At 53.2% G+C, this 20,627-nt stretch overlaps 1 protein-coding gene across 3 annotated transcripts in view; it reads left to right on the top strand.

Moving 5' to 3' along the window:
* The window catches only part of DUSP8 (dual specificity phosphatase 8), a 46,723-nt gene that overhangs the window by 3,870 nt on the left and 22,226 nt on the right, over window positions 1-20,627 (top strand). For all 3 annotated transcript variants that reach the window (XM_030483853.1, XM_030483856.1, XM_030483854.1), the window contains exons 2-3: window positions 10,726-11,131; window positions 17,409-17,547. In XM_030483853.1, the coding sequence (XP_030339713.1) occupies window positions 10,901-11,131; window positions 17,409-17,547 (370 nt within the window). In that variant the 5' untranslated portion in view covers window positions 10,726-10,900. The remainder of the gene's footprint in view (window positions 1-10,725; window positions 11,132-17,408; window positions 17,548-20,627) is intronic.

Below are 20,627 nucleotides of genomic sequence, written 5' to 3'. Positions count from 1 at the left end.
CTGGTTGTCCTGTCTCCTCTTTAGCATGAGGTCATGGAAAAGAAAACAGGGTCTTCCCTCTTCTTCTTCTTCCCAGAGGTGTTTATAGACTTTCTAACCACAGCCTTTGGGTCAGTGCTGTCTGAGAAGCTCCTTTGGCTCTCAGGAACTTTGAGGAAGGAGAGTAAGAGTAAGGGAGGGCCATCTTGGGGGCCCATGCCTGGTGCAGAGCCCTCTGCAGCCTATACTGTAGAGTGCCATGGCTCCTGTAGGACAGCTTGCTCCATCTCTTTGCTATTTGGCTCTTCCTTTGAGGTTGTCTAAACACAGCTGGACACAGTAAGCTAGGTTGGTGTGCAGGGAGCTACTTCCTTTGCTTTGCCTGGAGCTTCTGGGGTTTTATCCAGTTTCCAACAGTGAGTGACAGGTCGTGCTTGTTTGTGTGATGCCTTGGAAGGATCAGTATTTCAGAAGATAGGTGCTGTAGTAGCCCAGGCTGGGATTGGAGGAGAACCTGGAGGTGCTCACTGGAAATTGGTCCAGTACATGAAGAGTCTCATAGAGCAAGCAGGGAGTGCTAGCAGCGCAGAAATGCAGGGACTGTGTTGCATGAAGGTGAAATAAGTGATGCATTTTGCACTGAGTTAAATTAACAGCATCCCAACAACCTATCTGGGGCTAGAAATCCTTCCATGATTCCTTCTTTCTTTCCCACTTCTCTTATGCCTTTTCCTGTGTTGCTTACTGTGTGTGGAAAGCCCTCGTGGTTCCTGTTCGCCCACCCCCATGTGTGCATGCATGGCTTGTCTGCCTTCATTTTATCTTTTTTAAACCAAGCCTTCAGGTCTCTCGGGGCGGAGACTTTGTGTTCTTCAGGAATATCTCCAGAGCCCTTCAAGGTGCTCTATCAATTTGCAAAAGAGGCTCTCTGTGCAGCATTTCTGCATGCTGAGTTATGGGGAACATAATTTCTAAGCCTCCTGATGACTGGGAACAAGTCAGTTGGTGACTAGAAAGACAAGGCAACCTGTTCTGGTGTTGACATTAGCTCTCCTTTAAGGGAGAGAGGGCTGGACCAGATGAGCTCCTGAGGTCCCTTTTAACCTAAATTATTGCATGACTACTCCATAAATACCCACCATCCTGCTTCTTCCAGGCTTCTGTAAAATACCTGTTATTAGGTAGTGATGGTGAGGGGACTCGAAACGAGGTGGACCACAGCTTTGATCCTGTGTGGAGATTCCAATGACAGCATGACCCTGGCATCCTCCCCTCCACAGCACGTGTCCTCCAGCCCTGCTAATGATGCAGTGCGTCTTTCCGGTTCATCCCTGCTGACCCAAGTTACTCATCTGGCATGTAGGTGCGCGGTGTGCCCACATCCACCTCTTTTCATCTCACCTTTTTTCTTCTTTTTAATAGGGGATTTAGTCCTTTGAGGAGTGCTGCTGTCTAAAGCACATGGTAATTCAGCTGATGCAGCAGAAGCTCTGTTAGAAATTTCAGTCTGTTTATTAGGTGATTGCAGAGGGTTTTTTTGTCAAGCAAGTCAAGCCCTTCCCACACATTAAACCTGCGTCTGCTTAAATCACACATCTCCCGTTGAAATCCAGCCCCTCCTGGGTAACGCCAGGCAATCTTTGTTGCAGACAAAGAGGGTCCATCAGTCTCTGGGGTACGCTGTTGAAAAGAAGCAACCAAGAAGTATCTACAGCATCTGATTGTTTTTGCGTTGCCTCTAACAACCCTCATTTCCAAGCTTGCGATGGCAGCCTGGTCCTCCTTGAGCTGTAGCTTGAGTGGAGTTATTCATGCCATCTTCATCTGCCTTGGCCGGCAGCCCTGCATGGGGAGCGGACGGGCACAGCCTGAGGCTCACTTGGCACTTGAGGCTGTTGAGTAGAGGGCTGGTGCAGAGAGGGTGCCAGCACTGCTGACTTGTGAGCTAGCCTCTGAAAAACCATGTTAACCGCTTTGCTGCTGTCAGTGGACCTTGCAGAGGTGTCCCTGGCAGCTTTGCTGGCTCAGTGGGGCTGAGACCAGATGCCAAGCAACCCTTTACACCTTACTGGCTGCCCACATCAGGTGCACTCTTCTGGTGGAAAGTCAAAAGAACAAGGCAAGGGCAGGAAGGCAATCCAGAGGGATGAACTTCCATCTGAAACTGAGCTGGAGCTCTCTGAATGATTCTGTGGGATGGTGAAGGGACAAAGCGCCTCCCATGCACCAAGAGGAGTTGACTGCTGCAAAAAAAACCCCAATGCAAATCTCTGACTGGGCAGAATCTCCCCAGACACATCCTTTTGTAAAGCACTTGCATTGTACCATTAAAAATAGATCGGCGTGTTCTCTGCTTGCTTGCTGAATGCTGATGCCTGGTAATCCTGTGTCGTCCTCTCAATCCCTTCTGCTTTGAGCTTGGCAGCCTCTTTGGCACCTGAGCAAGGTTCATTCAGCAGTACCTGATATAAAGACAAGCGCGAGCTCTGTTGGAGACTAGCAGGACGGGCAGGAAGGTCAAGAGGACTGAACTGATCTTAGCTGGGGGTCAGCCAGCAACCCTAAGGGGGCAAGGCTTGGTGTGATCACCCATGCTTTCTGTTGCGTGGTCAGAAGCAGGGATGAATCAGACCTGCTAGTGTGGAAATGAGTTGGAGGATGTTAAAGCTCTGGATGGATGTCATGATATATCTCTGGGGGTTTTTTTTAAACTAGGGTTAAAATATATATATATATATATATATATAGTGCTTCAGCGTCTGCCTGGTGTTGATGAGGGGACTATTGCTGCTCGTTTCCCCCAGCGAATGAGTTCATCTCTTTTCCCACCCACAATAGCAATGGTAATACAGATTAAGAGAGAAGGTTACAAAATGCTGCAATACCCAGCTCTCAGTAAAGAAGCTGGGCTGTAGGATTTTGTATACGAAGAGCTATGGCATCTGACCAGCAAGCTGTGGCTCGGCATGGTCAATGGGCACCTGCTTGTCCAGGGCTGTGAGGATGGAGGAAGACCTCCAAAATGCTTTGTTTGACTTCCATGTCACCTCAATTAACAGAACAAAACCATCTGGTAATGAATCACAGCCCCCAAGGGAAAAGGAAAGAGTGGGCCAGGACATCAGCTTGGGTTTTGCCTGTCTTGTGTGTTTTTTCTAGATAAAGGTAATCCTCCAAAACCAGGAGTTGGTGCATCCTTGTTGCTGTGGTGAGAGGTGGAGTCTGAGCTGACTAGTGCCAGTTCATCCCAAACCTGTGAGCAATTTGGCTATTGTGTGCCTATCAGAAATTCAGCAAGCCTTGAACCAGGTCAGAAGAGTCTTGCAAAATGTGTTTGCTGCCCTGGGGAGTGCCTCATCCTGTGGAAAACCAATGTAGCCCCTTCCATTTGAGTTGAATTCTGGGTCTCCTAAGGAAGGCCAGAGTTTCATCAGGCGGTTTCAGAGTGGCATAACTGTGGTAGGCATTGGCCTCTGCTGGCTGGAAACCTGTGTTGGGATCTGCACCTGCACCTCAGATTGCACTGGTCATCGACAGAAACTGCGTAAAACCTTCCAGGATGCAGTAACATTGTTCTTCAGTGAGGCCATGGGTCCTATTTGTCATTTCAGTATGGGACACTAATGACGCTGTGCTGGGCAGGTGCCAGCAGACTGCCGCTGTGTTTGCTAGGCGCTTGCTTCACCGGCCTTGGCCTCACCCATGACTGTCCCTGGTGCTGCACTGACATGGACAAGCTCATGTCTCTTGGGATTGTCCTTAAGCAGTGAAATGCTGGTGTATTTATCTGCAGCCTCGAGGAACCACAGCTTAATCCTGTGCTTTCTTTCATTTAGCATGTAGGTGTTGTGGGAAAAGAGTGTGCAGGTCCTGGAGACCCTTTTATAAATACCCAGCAGGTATTTATGGTGTCTGGTATCCTAGGACAAGAGAGCGGGACCAGCCCTGCAGAAGTATCTAACTGCATACCTTTCTGGGCTGCCTCTGTCTGCTCTTGTTGCAAAAAGGCAAACAAGCTACTGGAGATTCCCAAGATAAGCTTGCCGGGCTTATGGGGTCATGCAGCGAATGATGGGGAGATCAGGCAGTGGGCAGCAAGGGCCCTTGAAGCATCAGTAGGGTTAGACTCCCCTTCTCCGGTGTGACATGTCCTCCGTGATTTGTGCCAAGCTGCTCAAAGCAGAAGGTGCTTTCAGCTCTGAGATGAGAGCCTGGCCAGCTCTTGACTTGGCAGGATGAGGAGAGAAATGGGATAGCATTGGTATTAGAAAGCAGCATGCTTGGGAGTTCCATCCTCAGCGTGGGCAAAGGCAGCGATTAAATGGCTCGCTGATCATGGGTAACCTTTGGTCTTAGTTTGTGTAGGCTTTAAAATGAAAGCTTGTGTTTATACTGAAGGGGAAAACTGTATAAATCACGTTAAAAACACAAGTAAGAGGAGGAGATACTGGCCTTGTCATCTAGACTCTGGCTAAATTCCCTTTCCTGCTGTCCCCATTGGCTTTACCTGACCAGATCTCCAGACTGACCACCATGGCTGCAGTGAAAGTTTTCTGGGAATGTACAGTCTGCAAATCCTTAAATGCACCTGGGTCACTTGGATGGAAGCAGGCTACAAGACAATGGCATTTGTAGTCAGCCCATCCAAAGCTGCTGGCATAACATCAGGTGGTGGGAGGGGATGAAGTACCCTTGTCTTGGCTCAACTGGCATCCAGAAAAGCTGGTTTGCCTTGCAGCATGAGGGGTGCATGGGAAAGACCCCTTGCAGCTGGGTACATCCTGTCCCCTTTCCTTTCATCCCTGTGTTCCTGTCTGCGGCTTGAGCATGAGCAGCCCCTGAGCAGCCATGTACCAAGGCTGACCACCCCCATGCCAGCGCTGCCACGTGCCTCAACGCTGCATCCCTTGTCTGGTGTGAATGCACCATCTGGCACCTTGCTGAAGGACATCCTGGTCCTTCAGCAATGTCCTCTGGTGGAAAACATCTTCTGGACATAGGGCTGCAGGTGCAGAAGTGAAATGGGAGGCGCGGGGTGGGAAGCGGGTGCTGCTTGCATGCATGCAGCTCCTTGCAGGGCTCCCCACCATGCTGCTTCCAGCCTACGGGAATTGAAAGGAGGCTGCCGCAGAGAAAGGAGGAGGGGAAAAGAAATTAAGGAAAAAATCATGAGATCAGCAAGCAGCTGAGCCTGAAACCCTGGCAAAGGTGCAGCGGCTGCCTCCCGATGGTGTGCTGTGGGAAGAAGGGGAGGCTGCTGGGGGGGTTCTCTGTCTGCCATAGGAAAAACCCCTGTGGGTCTCAGGGAGTTAGAGCAGGGCTGCAGACCACATTGCCATCTCCCCTACATCTTCACACTGCTGGGGCTTGGGAGATGTCATTCCTTCCCATCCCTGAGATTCACTGGGGAAAGGTGGACAAGGAGAGTTTGTGTCCGGGTTAGTGGATGTGGTTAGTGGTGTTTCCCAGCCTCGTTTTAAGGAGCAGAAGAAAGACGACACTCCATTTTTTCCACCATCAAGCAGAGAAATCTTTTGTGCTGCCTTTTAAAGGGACCTTGAGTAGCTGCTAAGAAATCAGCAGCAGCTGCACCACCTCCAAAGTGGCTACTGCAGGCACCTGACAGCTTTGTTCCACTGCCACTTTGGGTGGTCATTAGTGCTCCAAATTCCTTGCCCTTGGAGGAAGCCTGCATCTATCTGTGGGAGGGAGAAGCTACTGCACATTTTGTGATGCTGTGAGTGGTAGAAGGGGATCAGTAGATGGGCTGGGGTTCACAGCAGATGGGGTAGAGCAGGGGGACACATCCCGGAGTTTCCTAACCCCATCCCGTTTGCTAATCTGGGTTCATCAGCCCGTGGAGAACCCGAGCATCTTTCTGGGGAGTGAGCTGAAGGCGCTGCAGTAGCATCGCCTCGGGCTGGAGGCGCAGCCGTTGCCTGGCAGCTGCGGGTTTCCAGGGAAACCAGAGGTGCTAACTTGTTAATGAGCCCCGCGTCCCTGATTGCTGCTGCAAAATAATAATAATTAGTAATAGGCCCGTGATTTAGGAATCCCTCAAACAGCATGAGCCTGCCGAGGGGAGTTCGCTAAGTGCCAAAGCACTTGAAAGAAATGAGGGGATGGGGAGAGAAAAAAGGATGGAGGGCTTGGAAAAAGTGCTGCGTTTTACATCCTAATAGGTGTCTGGAGAGCTGGGGCCCAGTGGGGTCCTGCCAGCATCAAATTGGTAAGCCCGGGGCTGTGGCAAGGCTGACCTGGATGGATGGATGGATGGATGGATGGATGGATGGATGGATGGATGGATGGAGGAAGGAGCCCTGGCCAGGCAGCATCTTGCTGCGGGGTTCAGAGGAATGGATGTTTCCCCAGGTGGGCTGCAGAGGTAAAAGCCAGATCCCTTAGCTCAGTGCTGCTAGGGTGGAGATGGAGATGGTAGCTCTTCAGGAATGGCTCCTTTTGTGAGTTACTGGGGACAAATGAGCAGGTGTTTCTCTATGGTGCTCTTATCCCTTGGTAAACTCAAGGTGGAGATGCCATCAGAAGAGCATGCTTCTGGGATGAGCACCACAGGGAGCGTGCTGTAGATCCAGTCTCACTTACATGATGGAAATGTGTTCATGGGGTCAGAGCTGCTTCCTACAGCAAAGCTGGCCTGCCCAAGGCAGTGAGGGGAGCGTCTCCTCAACTGGATCATGTGTGGAGGGTAGAGGAACCTCTCCAGGACACAACTACTAGGTTGGTACAAAGAGTAGACATGCCAGTTACTGAGGCTTACGGTTGCTAGAGAGACATGCTGGGCTTCCAGTTGATGTCTTCAGTAGAAGAGAAACCAGATCTGCACCCTTCCCATACCATGTGTCTCAGCTGAGGACCTTGTGCAAGACAAGAAACTGAGGGAAGTGGCCTCCACCTTGGTGATCGGTGTTGGGCCAGCACAGGGATGAGTTCCCGTGGTCTGCCATGCCACACAGATAGACTCAGGCTGGGTGTATTTCAGGTTTTCCTGCTCTCTTGCCTGGCCTGACCAGAAAAGGGTCACAGCCAGGTTGATCACTGGCTTGCCACACACATCTCTGTCATGCTTGTGGCTCGTGTGGCCAGCATGCCTCACCTGACACACACGTCCATGGAAGTGACACCAGGGACAGAGTCCCGATGGGCGGGCAGTTGGCCCAGCCTGTGTGCTAAGCTCTGCCCATCTTTCTGTCCTTCAGCTGCAGTGTGGCCTCTCCTGCTTGGCTGTCCCCATTCAGCCAAGCCATGGGCCCATCTTCTCATTACAGGCACTCCAGGGAGAGGTGGGATTAAAGGATTATGGTAATGTTCTTCAGGAACATTCAAGAAGATTAAGATGGCTTTAATAAACTGATAAAAGAGGGACACAGCTATGTTTCTGAAACCCTAATTTAGGTTCCAGGTTAACCTTTTCCCCTGGTCTCCCATCACCATGGTGAGAAGAACCCTTATGCCAGCAGTGCTCCATGGCTGTGCCTGTTCCTCCAGTTTTCCTTTTGACCTATCTAAGCAGAAGCAGAAAGGCTTCTTCCTTCTCTGGTAGCCTTCCCAGGTATGGAGGCATTAGAGCTCTTTCTCAGATACCATCTCACACACAGGCTGCAATGTACTATTAAGGTCTCATAGCCTCTGCTGGTACTTGGGGTGTCTGTTAGCTGGGGATGAACCCACCACCCCTCAGTCTGGCTTCAAAATGTCTTGTGGTTGCTGGCAGAGAAGTGGCTTGCCTGCTTTTGACCTGGCTGGATGTGCCCGTAGAGAAGTCTCTGTGTCTTGGGTCTGATGTCAAGGTTACCGCTCCCTACAACTGCACTCAGTCATCTCCATCTCCCATAAAGGCCACCAGAAAGAGGGGCAGAATGGACCTGCTCTGCTTTCTCCCACATCTTTCAGGTAGAGCTGGGAGTGGGACCTAGCTGATACGTCACGTGTCTGCCACCAGGAGCAGACCTTTATCTGGTTGTTCTGCAGGAGGGTGGCTATTAGCTAAGCCAGGAAGCCTCCTTGTCTATCTTCTCTGATCTCTTCCATCCAAGCTCCTGGCCATCTGCTAGAACTTCAAGCATGGAAGGCCTCTTCTGCTGGCTTACTCCTCTCAGAGCAGTGAGGTGATCAAGGACCTGTTATCTTTCCCAGACTCCTCTATTTGCATCTGAGACCCCCAAAGTTTACCCCTTGCTTGTTATCTGGAGAGTAGGTACCACATTGTCTCTGGAGCTGCTCTGTGTCCCCTGTGTTGGATCACTCCTTTCTCCCACTTTAGTCTTTCACTCTCATCCCTCTGCTGTGGTATTATCCCCATCCTTTTTGTCTGTCGACTCTCCATTTCCTTTTTATTTCTTGAATGTAATTGGAAGAGCTGAGAAGAATTCACAGCCTGGTGTCCTGATGGGGAAGGAAGGCAGAAAGTGATTTGGGGAGTGGGGTGTGAAAGGAAGACGAAGGGGAAAAGCTGGCTAATTTGCATCCTTTCTGAGTGCCCTGGCTCTATAGCCAAGGTACAGCAGGGGGTCTTCTGGCAAGGCGGTAGCGACGTAATGAGGTGTGTCATATCGCAGCGGGAGCCCGCCTCGCTCCCTCTCAGACCCCGTAATTAGAACTGTTTCAGTTTTTAAGCCCCCCTGGAGGAGTGCCGGGGGAGGTGAAAGGAGTGGGGTTCCTGTGGCGGGGGGACCGCTGTCCGCCCGCCGAGGGGCAGCTCTAATTGGAGTCGCCGCAAGGAGCCGCAGAGCCATACAAGCTTGCCGTGGGGCTGGGGACAGCAATGCTGTGGAGCTGCGGGGCTGCCAGAATCCTTTGTGCCAGGAGGGGCCATCACTAGTGCGGCTTTTAGGAGATTGCCCCTCCCTCTGATTTGAATTAATGCGTTGGCAGAGGCAGCCCGCATGTGATACAGGGGCAGGGGAAGCTTGCACATCCTAATGTGGCCTCATATTGGGAGCTCGGATCCAGAGGCTAATGCCTGGGACATCTACCCTCTGCTTTGGGAGGCAGGTCTGGTAGCCCAGGGAAGTTGGGGCTGTTAATGCTGGAGTCCCATCCTCATATTTTGTGGCTTTCCATCCCTTTCCTGTGAGCTGGCTGTGTCCTCCAGGTTTGGTGACTGGTGACTGAGGTCTCTGTCATTTCACCCAGTAGTGGATGAAATATCTTTTGTGTCTTGAGCTACCATTGCAGTAGGTGCCCACACCACAGGAGGTTTGGCTGTGGGAGCTTCCAAGAACTGCTGGGTCACTGGGATCAGCATGACTCATAAGCCTCCTCTAGTCTATGGACCAAATCCTGGTCCTGCAGAAGTCAATGAAAATCTTTACGCTGGCCCTTCCAGGCATGGCATTCATCGTCCTCCTAATTCAAATGCATTAAAGCTGCTCAGAACAGCTTGTGGGTTCTCTCTAAAACACCGTCTGGCAGGAACAAGAGGAGCTTGATAGTAGCCTGGGCTTATTTTCTGAATGACTGCAACAGCATTAAAACCTAATGCCATTAAAACATGACTGCAATGATGCGTGCCATTAAAACCTTAGAAGACATCCTGAGCTGAGTGCCCTCATCCTGCCCATTTCTCTTGCAGACACCACGGGCTGGGCATGGAGGAACCTTGTTCTTCTGGTGGCACTTCAGAGAGCACCAGGCTCGGCCCTCCTCAGCTCCTAAAATGGAGCCCAGATACGCACCCCTGTAAACGAACCCCCTTTCCAAGTCTGTGCAAGTTCGATGCTGGAAAGCAGCAGCCACTTCGGGGCCATCTCGGTCCAAGTACAGCTTCCCATGGCCTCTGCCCTAATGCCTGTCCTGTTTCTTCAAAGCAGGAGTGAAGGTCAGCTCAGCTTCTTGGCTTCTGAGAGGTCATTTTCTCTTGACTTGCCAGGAGGCAGGCTGGCAAGATACCCATGAGCAGGGTCTGATTAAAAGGCAGATGGAAATCCACTGTAAAGTGATGGATGTGCGTGAGCAAACCTGATTTGGTGGTGCGTCTGATGGGCCCTGAACTAGCTATTACAATGCAGCAGCAAAACCTTAGAACTGAGCTAAGCTACTTCTGTGAAACCATTAGGTCTGTGCTCGGCAAAGGTCAGAAAAATGAAATTGAGTGCGAGGAGCTCTTGTGCTGGGAGCAGGGAAAGGAGGAGGTGTCTTGCCCTGTGCAGGTCCCTCATGCCTGCCTCTCAAACATGGCATGTCAGGGCTGGCCAGGGTGGTAAAAGGTACCTGTGCAGCAGGAGGCTCTGTAGATACTCCGACCTGAAAGGGTCCTAAACAAATCTAAATGTGGCGAGAACCGTGGGGAAGGTGGTTAGGGAATGGGCATGTGTGGCCTCTTCCAGTGCAAGTAGTAAGGGTAACCCAGAGCAACCACTGGTTAACAGATTTGGAGCAAACCAGGGGAAGGACTTCTCCATCATAGCTGGCAAACCATCCTGCTACCTGCCACTGGCCACTGTGCCTGTTAAAAGCTGACATGGCTTCGGAAAGCTATTAGACAAATTCATGGAAGACAGTTCCACTGAGGGCTATTAAATACAAAGAGAAAACCTCTGGCTTGGGCAGCCCTGAAGCCACAGATGCCCTCAGGCTTTGAGAACATACCTAGAAAGTGTGGCTTATTGCTCTCTTACGCTCTTCTGAGGGCATCTTTGGAAAGCCAAGCCCTTGAGGACTTGGCCCAAGGTGAATGTCACATCCTGCCCAGCTGACCAGTTGTCTTCTTGTTTCCTTTCTTTCCAGGTTCAGCACAATGACTTGGCATCCTGGGTGTTAGCAGTGTGAGGAGACCAGGACGGGCGCTGCCCTGCTCACCCCTTACCCCTTGCTCGTTCCCCTCAGGGAGACGGGTGCTGGCGTCCCTGCCCTGCCCTTCCGCCCCTTGCCCCCCACTCACCATAGAGGGGACGGGCCCGTTATGGCTGGCGACAGGCTCCCACGCAAGGTGATGGACCCGAAGAAGCTGGCCAGCCTCCTGAGGAACGGAGCAGAGGGCACCCTGGTCATTGACAGCCGCTCCTTCGTGGAGTACAACTCCTGGCACGTCCTCAGCTCTGTCAACATCTGCTGCTCCAAGCTCGTCAAGAGGAGGCTCCAACAGGACAAGGTCTCCATCACAGAACTCATCCAGCCTGCCTCCAAGATGAAGGTAGGCGATCTGGCCTTCACCTTTCCTGGTGGATGTTTGTACCCCTCTTCTCCAGTGGAAAAGGGCAGGGTGGGGGTGGGAAGCAGACTGGCTTAAGGGCCGGCTACATGGTATGCACTGGCTATGCCTGGTGTGTACATCATCCTCCTCCATCCCTTGATGCCAGTATCTGCTGGGATCTCTCTGGCACCCTGTGGGGAGTTGGAGTGTGAGCTCATGCAGCCACAGGGCTGTCCTTCAGGACCTGTTCATTGCCCTCACCCTAATGACGTGGCTCCCTGCTCCAGGAGTCCTCCCCAGGCAAGTCTAACAGGTATATCAGCCTTTGGAGTTGTCCTATGCCAGCAAACAACTCCCCAAAGCCTTCCTGGAGCTGTAAGCTTAATCCCCTGCTAAAAACTCTTCCCCGCCCCTCTGTCATCTCTAACTCCATTCAGGGACATGTAATCCTCCTCCCCTGTGACGCCAGAAGCTCTTATCCGGTGTCATGGCATATTATCTCTCCCAGGCTCCTCTCTCTGTCGCTCCTGGTTAAATAATAGAGGTGGCTCTGAGCCACGGAGCTGGGCTGGAGCCCTGGCCAGGGTGCCCCCACGGTGCCATAGCCTGGGTCCTGCCCTCCACTGAGATGCTGCCGGAGGCCTGCACCGGTGGGTGCCGGAGGTGGGTTTGCCATCGCAGCGACCCTCCCACCGGCTCGCTTTTACTGTTTCCCCCCTCCCGCCTTGCGATTTTATGGCAAAGCGAGGGTAATTCAGGCGATTAATCAAATGCTGGGCCCAGCTGGAGCCATCTGTGGCGTGTCCCCCCCCCGCCACCCCACGGAGCCACCGCTGCCCGCATTGGCTGCCGGTGACATCACCCCGCCGGGATCAAGGGGACTCGCAGTGCGGGGGGGCCAGGCTCGCGCCAATCTGCTGCGGTGATGCTCCGCGCTGGGCGATTTGGAGGGGATTGCAGAGACTGATTCCTGAATGGCTTTAGCTGCTCTTAAATCCCCAGGGGAATAAAGCAGAATAATCAGGTTTTTGCGAGGTAGGAAGAGAGCGGTGCGGACGCCTTCCTCCCGGCGAGGGTCACCTCTGCAGTGGCCACTGTCACATCACGTGGAGCAGCAGCAGCAGCAAAGGCAATGCGCAAGGGGAGGAAGAAGAGGAAGATGGCGGGGAAGGGGAAAGCATGGAAGAGTTAACGTCAGCTGATGCTGTCTGCCTTCAAACCTGCAGCTTGTGAGCTGCAGAAGGAGCAGCAGCTCCCAAAGGGGTCGGCTGGTCTGTCCTGGTGGTCTCTGCTCTGTCCCCATAGAAGCAGCAACCGCCTCCTCCCTGCTCCTGGATCATTGCATAATGGTCCAGGTACCAGCTTTGGATGTGATTATACCCAGGGATGCTAGGGGGAGCGGAGGAGAGGCATTGCCACCGTCTTTAATTCACGGCTTTTTCCTTTTCTGTTCTTTTTGGTACGGCTGAAATCTCTCCCAGCGCATCCGCAGGCAGGAGGCAGCCTGCCCCCGCTGCCGCTCATGCGCTGGCTCTCCCAGTGCATGCAGCCTGGGAATTAATTAAGCCTCAGGATACCCCTGTGAGGTTAAGCCACTTGCCCTGGGAAGCTGGAGTGGGGTCCAGGGGCGTTACAGCTGTATCCTCATCTGCCATAAAGCAGGTGTGGTGGCCATGGCTTCGGGTGCCCAAGCCTTTTCATTATGCACCTGCAAGCTTGTATTTTGGTGTGATGAGCTCTCTTCTCCCTCTTTCTTTTTCCCCCATGCCTCCGATTTCAGACACTTGGATTGTGGATGTATTTTGAGGCACCCAGTAATCAATAAGGTCTGCTGCTCAAGGTGCATACTACCCTCAGAGGGAGATGCTGAAAGCTGGTTTAGGCCTCTGTTGCCCTGTATCGTTTCCCTGCCTCCACCCACCCAATGGCCCTATCCCTGCTCTGCCCCTGGCTCCCCGCATCGGGGCTAGGGAAGGCGGTGGGGCAAAGTGGGGGGGGGGGGGCGGGGGGCACGGCTGGCGTTGGGAGCAGATGGCAGGAAGGGTGACATCAGTGGTGCGATTGTCCGGCCCCATTATTCCTCCTGACGGGCCTCCCGCCCTCCTCCTGTTTCCTGCTCCCAGCCAGCCGGGGCTGCCGAGACAAAGGCGGCTGGCAGCGACGTGGGCCTGCCTGGGCAGGGAAAGGGCAGCCCTGAGCCTTCACCTCGCCCTGATCCTCCTCATCTGCCCAGTGCCAAGAGAGCTTCTGGACAGCCCCACCTGCCTCTCCTCTGCGCTGCTCCCGCCTGCTTGCAGGCAGGCGGAATGAGAGCATTTGTCTATTGCTTTTCCCAGTGTTCACACCCCTGTTTTCCTTACTGCTATTAAGGAAGGGTACCATTAACGATGCTTCTGGATGCTGTGGTTTGGAGCAATGCTGTAGGATAACGGCAGCTCCTGGCTTTTTTGGTTCAAGGAAAGGAAAGGGCCATTTGGTAGGAAAGAAGAAATGGGGAAAATAAAAACCCCTTTCTTTTTCCAATGAAATATGCCTATGATCATGGGTATAGCTAAGCTACCACTCCCTGAGCCCCATTGTGCACCGTGTTCCCATGGTGCCATGTGGAAGATATATGGGAAATATATGGGAAGTATATGGGAAATACTGCAGCAGCAATTCATTCCCCAACTAGCAATAGTCTCCTTCCACACAAAGATGGTGCCAACGTAATGTTCTGGTTTTGGTTTTGAACCCTTCTCCCAATACTAACAATAATAAACTCTCCCAATAATAAATTCCAATAACAACTGGAATAATTCAGCTCCTCGGTACAGTTTCAGGAGCAGAGGTTATGGGAAATTCCTGCTTGGGATTTTCACTAGCATTTCTTGAGGGAGATGTTGAAATTTTCACTTCTTCAAGATCCCCCTGGAAAGTCTTTCTACCTCTCGACCTCTTCTCGCTTCCTGAAATGTAGCTATCTCCAGAGCAGCTACAGCCGTGGTTTGAGGCATGAAAAGGGTCTCTTTGCACGATGGGAATATTTATGTATTTGCGTTAGGAGCATGGCTCTGCAAGCAGCTGTTTTGCTTGAGGGGAAGCCGGGGCTTATTTTTGAGCCATGTGCCTGGCTGCTCTTTGTGTTGATGGAAGCCCTGTTATTTCAGTGGGGTGATTCACTGTGTTTTGAAACAATATGTGGCTGAGATGTTGGTAGTAATTGGGATAATCAGGATAGCTTGCTTTTATCTTAGCCTAGATCACCTGAAAAGCATCACCATTCCTGCTTGGCAGCCAGGGAAAGGTGGAGCAGGGACCAGGACTGCGTTGAACCACCCAGTGCCCAGCACCACGTATCCATAAGGGAGTTACCTCCAGCCAGAGCTGGGGAGAGTGATAGGGAGCACTGGGCTTGGCGCAAAGGCAATGGATGGTTTTAGCTGGGGTTTGGTTGGAGCTGTTGGCTCCAGGCTGGCCATACCCTCCAGCTGAGATGCTGGCAGGCAGGAAGTTTGTCCCTGGGGAGGTGCCCTGGGGCATCTCCAGCACTGGGGTGGGCTAGCAGCTTTTCAAAGGCATGTAAGTGCTTGCAAGCCCTGGTCAACATCTGCTTGGGGCCAGAAGACATGCTGCACCCCGGCCCCTTGCTGTCTGAATGTGGGGACCCTTTCTGGAGGGTGATTCCTGGGGGTTTGGTTACTTCAGCAGTCTTGGTGTGATGGGCATCCCCCATGGGAGGGCTCCCGCCATCGAGGTGCTGGTCCTCGGAAGGACTCCTCTGTTGTCGGCTCTGCCTCTGCCCTGCGCCAGCACCTGGCAGAATCAGGCATCTGGCCCTGAGAATCTATTCAGGTTTACCTTCCTCCTCTGCCCCAGTTAGCTTTTAACCTCTGAACGTTTAAGGCCAGAGATGGGGCTGAACCTTCCCCTGATATCAGGAGCGTGTGAAGTTAATGAGAGACCATGGGGACCTGATTAAAGATCTCCCTCTCATTTCCCTTTGTGACAAGGAGCCGTGACACCAGTGTGGGCTCCTTGTGTGCTCCACGAGGGCTCCCCAGGACCATCTTGCAGGCATCCTAACCCCAGCAAGTGGGGTATTTATTTTCTGCAGCTAGGCCGTGTGAGGCCAGCACTTGTTTGGCATTTACATTGAGTGAAACCTTATAACTTTAATAAGATGTAAACCGTGTCGCACATCTCTGCCGTCGCTCAGCAACCCTGCAGTAATGGCCCAAACAAAGCCTCCCCGTGTGGAGGGAACACTAAATCCTATTGTGGGATAATTCTGCTTGGCCAGAGCTGCTATCTCCCCTGCAGCCATCCTGGCCTGGACCATGCAGCCGGGATGAGCCCCTGCCCTACTGCTGCTCAGTCCTCACCTCACTGTGCTTTTGGGGGAGATGCTTTTGTTAGCCTGGGGCTTCGGGGCTTGGGGACTGGGGGTTTGGGATATGCTAACGGTGTGCTAGGGGGGCTTGAAGGGATAGTGGCCCTGTTAAGGACTGGCAGGCTTACGGCTCCGAGCTGGCTCGGCAGCTACCGTGTTTCCCTCCAGCTGTGCTTGGGATGGTCTCCTGTGAAAGTCCTGCTTCAGGGATGGGGGAGGCAGAGATGCTGGGATAGATCCTCATCTGGCTTGCCCTCAGGTGTCTTCAGTCATTTTTCATCATCTTATTTTAAAATTCACGTGTCCTTTTCCCTTCCCTCTCATCCGGCCACTGCCTTTTCAACTCTCCCGTCTTCCCGCTGACCTCTGGGGCCAGTTTTGCTCTCCAGTTCCTGGTGCTGTGGATGGAGACATGTGTCTCCTTTGAGCTTCCCCCTTCCTAGTGCAGAGCTGCGCATGGTGCCCCGGCAGGGATTTCTGCCAATGCGGGACTGTCCTTCTGCTGCGGCGAGGAGACATGGTGAGCTCAGCTAAATCAGAGCGCCCTGCAGTTTTATTTGGATGGCACTCACGTTGCGAGCAGGGAAGCACCTGCAGCAGGATGTGAAAGGAGCATTAATACCGACAGCAATCCCGAGTGAATCTGCTCTGGTGGTAAGATAGAGCATGGCAGTGAGATAGCAAAAGGAGGCAGGTACCCATGAGTGGTTCCTAGTTCAAGTGGTCTCCTAAAGAGATTTTGGAGAGGGCCAGGCAGGGGGTGGGCACTGGGCAGCTCCAACACAAGCTGGAGGAGTGCGGCTCAGGTGTGCAGACCCTGCTTCCCTGCCTGCCGCTGCCTCCTCCTCCCGCAGTGTGATGGATGTGCCTTATCCCGCCGGCTGGGAGGGCAGGCGCTCAGAAGGCAGATGTATGCCATCCGCATTCAGCAGATGCGCTGAGCCATGCCTATGCAAGAATTTTTGCCTTCTTTTAATGCATGGACCTTCACATAGGTGTAGGAATGGCTGGCTGCACCTTGAGTGCTCTTGCTGCAATCCAGCCATTAACAGGCATGGGGGACTCCTGCCGGCACACAGCTGCATGCCTTCAGGGTACCCCACCATCTCACCTACCCCAAAAACTCTGCAGCATCAGGCAGCAGGGCTGGGGGCTGTCTGTGGCATGTAAAGTCACGAGAGAAGCGCAGGAGCTCCTTTCCCTCTCCCCAGCACATCTCTGCAGTGTACAAGCCCTGCCATGCATTACAAAAGGAACAAAGAGCATACCCCTGAACATCCACTGAGCTAAAGAGGAGCTCCTTCAGTCCTCAAGGGTGATCTGCAGGTTTGGGTTGAGCTTCCAGAGGGGTAGTGTCTACACAGATGTTACTGTGCTGGACAGTGTCTCCAGGCTGAGGTGTGAAGAGCCCCATTTACTCCAGCCACAGCATGAGGGCTGTGCTGGGAGCACCCCTGTCTGCAGAACCATCCCCAAATCCCCGTGACACCAGCCAGGCTGCAGACCCGTATCTGAGGGCAAAGGCTGGGTGGGGAGGAGGTGGTGGAAGAAGTCACAGTGACTTCTGAGATGCAGTTAAGTAGTGGCAAACTGAGGGTGGGCGATGGGGAGGAGTGACCCTGTTACAGGTTAGGATGCTTAAAAGTGCTTGCCATCACCCATCAGCGGGGCTGCTCCAACAGGCATCTGTACTGACAGACTTGCTTGTAGCCATGAAGCAGAGTCCCAGCCTGGCTGAACCCTTCATTTGGTGAGCAAAAGCCTGCTCGGAGGGATGACCTAGAGCTGTGACCTTCTGCTTGTGTGACTGCTAAATTCAGCTTTGCTTCCCATGGCAGTGTGGGCAGAGCATCCTCAGCACTCAGCCTATTTCTCTGACACCTGGTTTTCGCTGTTCCCCTGCAGGTGGAGGCGGAGGAGCACCAGGACGTAGTGGTCTATGACCAGAGCACGCGGGATGTGGCCGGCTTGGCTGCTGACAGCTTCCTCTCCATCCTCCTGGGCAAGCTGGACAGCTGCTTCCACAGCGTCTCCATCCTTACAGGTAGGAGCCCTGGGCTACTGCTTCACCTGGCACTCATGCCCCTAGTCCAGAGTTATGGAGCTGTGGCCACACATGTCCATCTGCACCTGCTTTCCTGACCACCGGTGGCTGTGGTGGTGGAGGGCAGCCCTGCACACAGACCAAGGAGGCTCAACCCACACTGACATTGTTGGGTCCTCCCTGTGCATTCATTCCTTGCACCGTACAGCATCCCACCACTGCACCCACCTGCCAGGGTGCAATGAGAGAAGAGGCTACGTGGTGGTCACAATGCATAGATCCAGCCACCCAAATGCTGCCCTTCATTCTCACATTGTTGCGCTGCTTCATCCCTGGTAAACATGCCAAGAGCTGGACCTTGTTCGAGTGCTCTGCTCCCTCTCACTGCTGTTAAAGGGAAGGCTGAAGAAGAAATCCATGGATGTGCTGGGAGAGGGAAGGGGAAGGGGGGCAGGAGCAGAGGGTCATCACTGGGTGAGTCAGGGTCTGCTGGAGATGGTGCTTTCCAGGCGCAAGCGCACAGGCAGGAGGAGACACGTGCTGCCCTAATTACATCCCTTCTGCAGAGTGAAATGGGAGGCAGGCAACTGATGAACGAAACACTCCAGCCCGGCAGAGAGGAGGAGAAAGAGGCAGAGAGCTGCTGAAGGGAGAGTTAAAGCTGACTTTAATTCCCCATGGCTGGGACATCTTCCCGGCTGGCTGCCCACCTCTGAGCTTTCTGCCTGTGGATGGGTGGGCAGGCACTGCCCCTTGGCCCTGCTGAGCTCAGCCAAGCTCCTAGATACTGCCAAAAGCAGAGATGAGGATCACCTCTGTTCCCCAAGCCCATACTCATCCAGTAGCCACTGGGTACTGCTTTGGGGCTGATGTGGAGGATACTGACCTCCATCTGCCCAGGGCATCACAGGGGTGGAGGGAGCTGCTGTTCCTGTGAATCCAGCAGCATGACAGACCCTTGGAAGGATCTGTTGTGATGGGGAAGGTGGCACAAGCAAGCGGCATTCAAGGAACCTTGCCTGTGCAAGGCATGGGGAAGTGCTGCTGGATTAGAGCAGCTGTGTTCTGATGGGGAGAACAGAGTAGAGAAATAGTGGGAATAAACCTCCCAGTTTAAGTGTTTCAAAAGCAAGCAGGGACTGCATGAAATCACAGTAAAGCTGATTAACATGGCCCAGGTTGCAGGAGCTCTGCTGAGGTCAGTGCTGGAGGATGCCACCATGAGCTTGCTATGGCACCCCTGGCTTGGCCCAGCAGCAGTGCCTGTAGCTCCAAGGCTGTCGTGGCATAAACAAGGGCATGGCTTGGTGCATGGTGCGGGAGAAGGAGAAGTTGGATTCAGTCACATCTGGAAAGTAACCTGCTTAGTTACCAGGACAGGTCAGGAAACAGCCTTTGTGGCATGACCCCAGCACCCCCCAACCTGCCGCCACTTTCCCAGGGCTGGGCAAGGGGCAGCACTGTGGGCTGGTTGCAAACGCCCATCCCTGAGTCCTCCTGAGGCAGGGACGGAGCTGGGTGAGGTTATCCTGAAAGCCTGGAGCTTTCTCCTCCCTGGGAAAGTGAGGGGAGGCTTGGGGGACACCCACAGTACCGCTGCACCCTAGCAGCATGCATGGCATGCCGCATGCCGGGTGAGCACCAGCAGTGTGCCACCCGCCTCGCCATCAGCATCACCACCATCGAGCCTCCATGAGCAAACCTGCACCTTGCTTGGGCACATGCATACTCCATCTTCAGGGCAGCCATTTCCATCCCTCTGGGCTGCGGAAGCCCAGACACCCAAGCAGGATTGCGGCTGTGCTGGGTGCCGAGCAAAGCTTAAACCTCCCTAAGTAAAAGTGCTGCAGGGCCACAGCCTGCTGTGGAACATGGGCCACCGGTGAGCGGCTGGAAAAACCGGGAACCGAAATGTAGAACACTGGGTCATGGCGACGGCGCTGTACATGGAAATGGTGACTGGAAGTGGCTGCAGAGTGCCCGGGGGAGGCTGGGCATGCTCGCCGACAGGCGCAGCTTCCTCCTGCCTGCGGTGTGGGCAGCAGATGTGTTGTTTCAGAGGCAGCTCCGCAGCGCTCCAGAGGTCTGGGGCAGGATTTTCGGGCTGGGCCTGATTCTGACCCCTCTCCCTGGTGGGGTTTAACCCCTCAGTCTACCCACAACAGGCTCAGGCACCTTGTCCTGACCCAACCCGTCCTGTGTCCCAGAAGAAGTGCCTAGGTCCTCCCTGGAGGTGGCTTGTGACCCCAGTGGGGAGTCGGCCTGGCAAGGGCTGCTGAAATTTCGGGGTTCTATCCTGAAATCTCAGCCTGCCCCTAAATAGATGCCAGCATCTCAGGGAACCCCCTCCTTAGGGTCCCCAACCTGGTGTGGCAGTCCTATGCAGCCCCTCCATGCTCCCCAGCTCTTCTCAACCCAGGCAAAGTGACATGCATCCATTCCTCAGTGTTCCCATCTTGCGCAAATTCCATGCTTGGCCATTCCTGCTCAACTCCAGCCCATCATCCTTGAGACCAGCTGATGGAGGCTGGTGGGTGAGGACAGGGGAGCCGGGGGTGGCAGGAGCAGCAGCAGGGACTCCTCAAGGGTTAACTCAGAAGCAGCGATTCCAGCAGGCTGGGAAGGAGGAACCTGAGTCAATTATTCCCAGTCTTGGAAATCATCGGCTTCTCTTCTTTTTTCCCTTTTTTTTTTTTTAATTGTGTAAGTATAAATAGTGCTGCTTGCTGCCCTCCATCCGTGGGAGCAGAAAGACTGTTGATTTATATGGTTTTCCTGACATCACATGAAGTGGTGGAAAACTGAATGGAGCCAACATTTTTCCTGCATTACGTAATGCCCCCTCCCTCCCAACCCAGCTCTGCTATTCCTGCAGGAGCCTGACTGTTCTTTAACCTTTGTTTACTTCAGCACAAACCCTTGCTTTTTTGCCTTTTTTTTTTCTGCTATTTTTTGCCTTTCTTTTTTCCTTTTATTTCCTTTTTTTTTTTTCACTTTGCTTTTTTACCCCCTTCTTCCCCTTTGCAAACTCCCACTTGGGTTTTATTAACAGCCATTATCTGTTTATGAAGCAGCAGCAA

The sequence above is a fragment of the Strigops habroptila genome, chromosome 4 (genome assembly GCF_004027225.2).
Source record: "Strigops habroptila isolate Jane chromosome 4, bStrHab1.2.pri, whole genome shotgun sequence".
Taxonomy (NCBI): domain Eukaryota; kingdom Metazoa; phylum Chordata; class Aves; order Psittaciformes; family Psittacidae; genus Strigops; species Strigops habroptila.
This window is presented reverse-complemented; position numbering and strand designations above follow the sequence as displayed.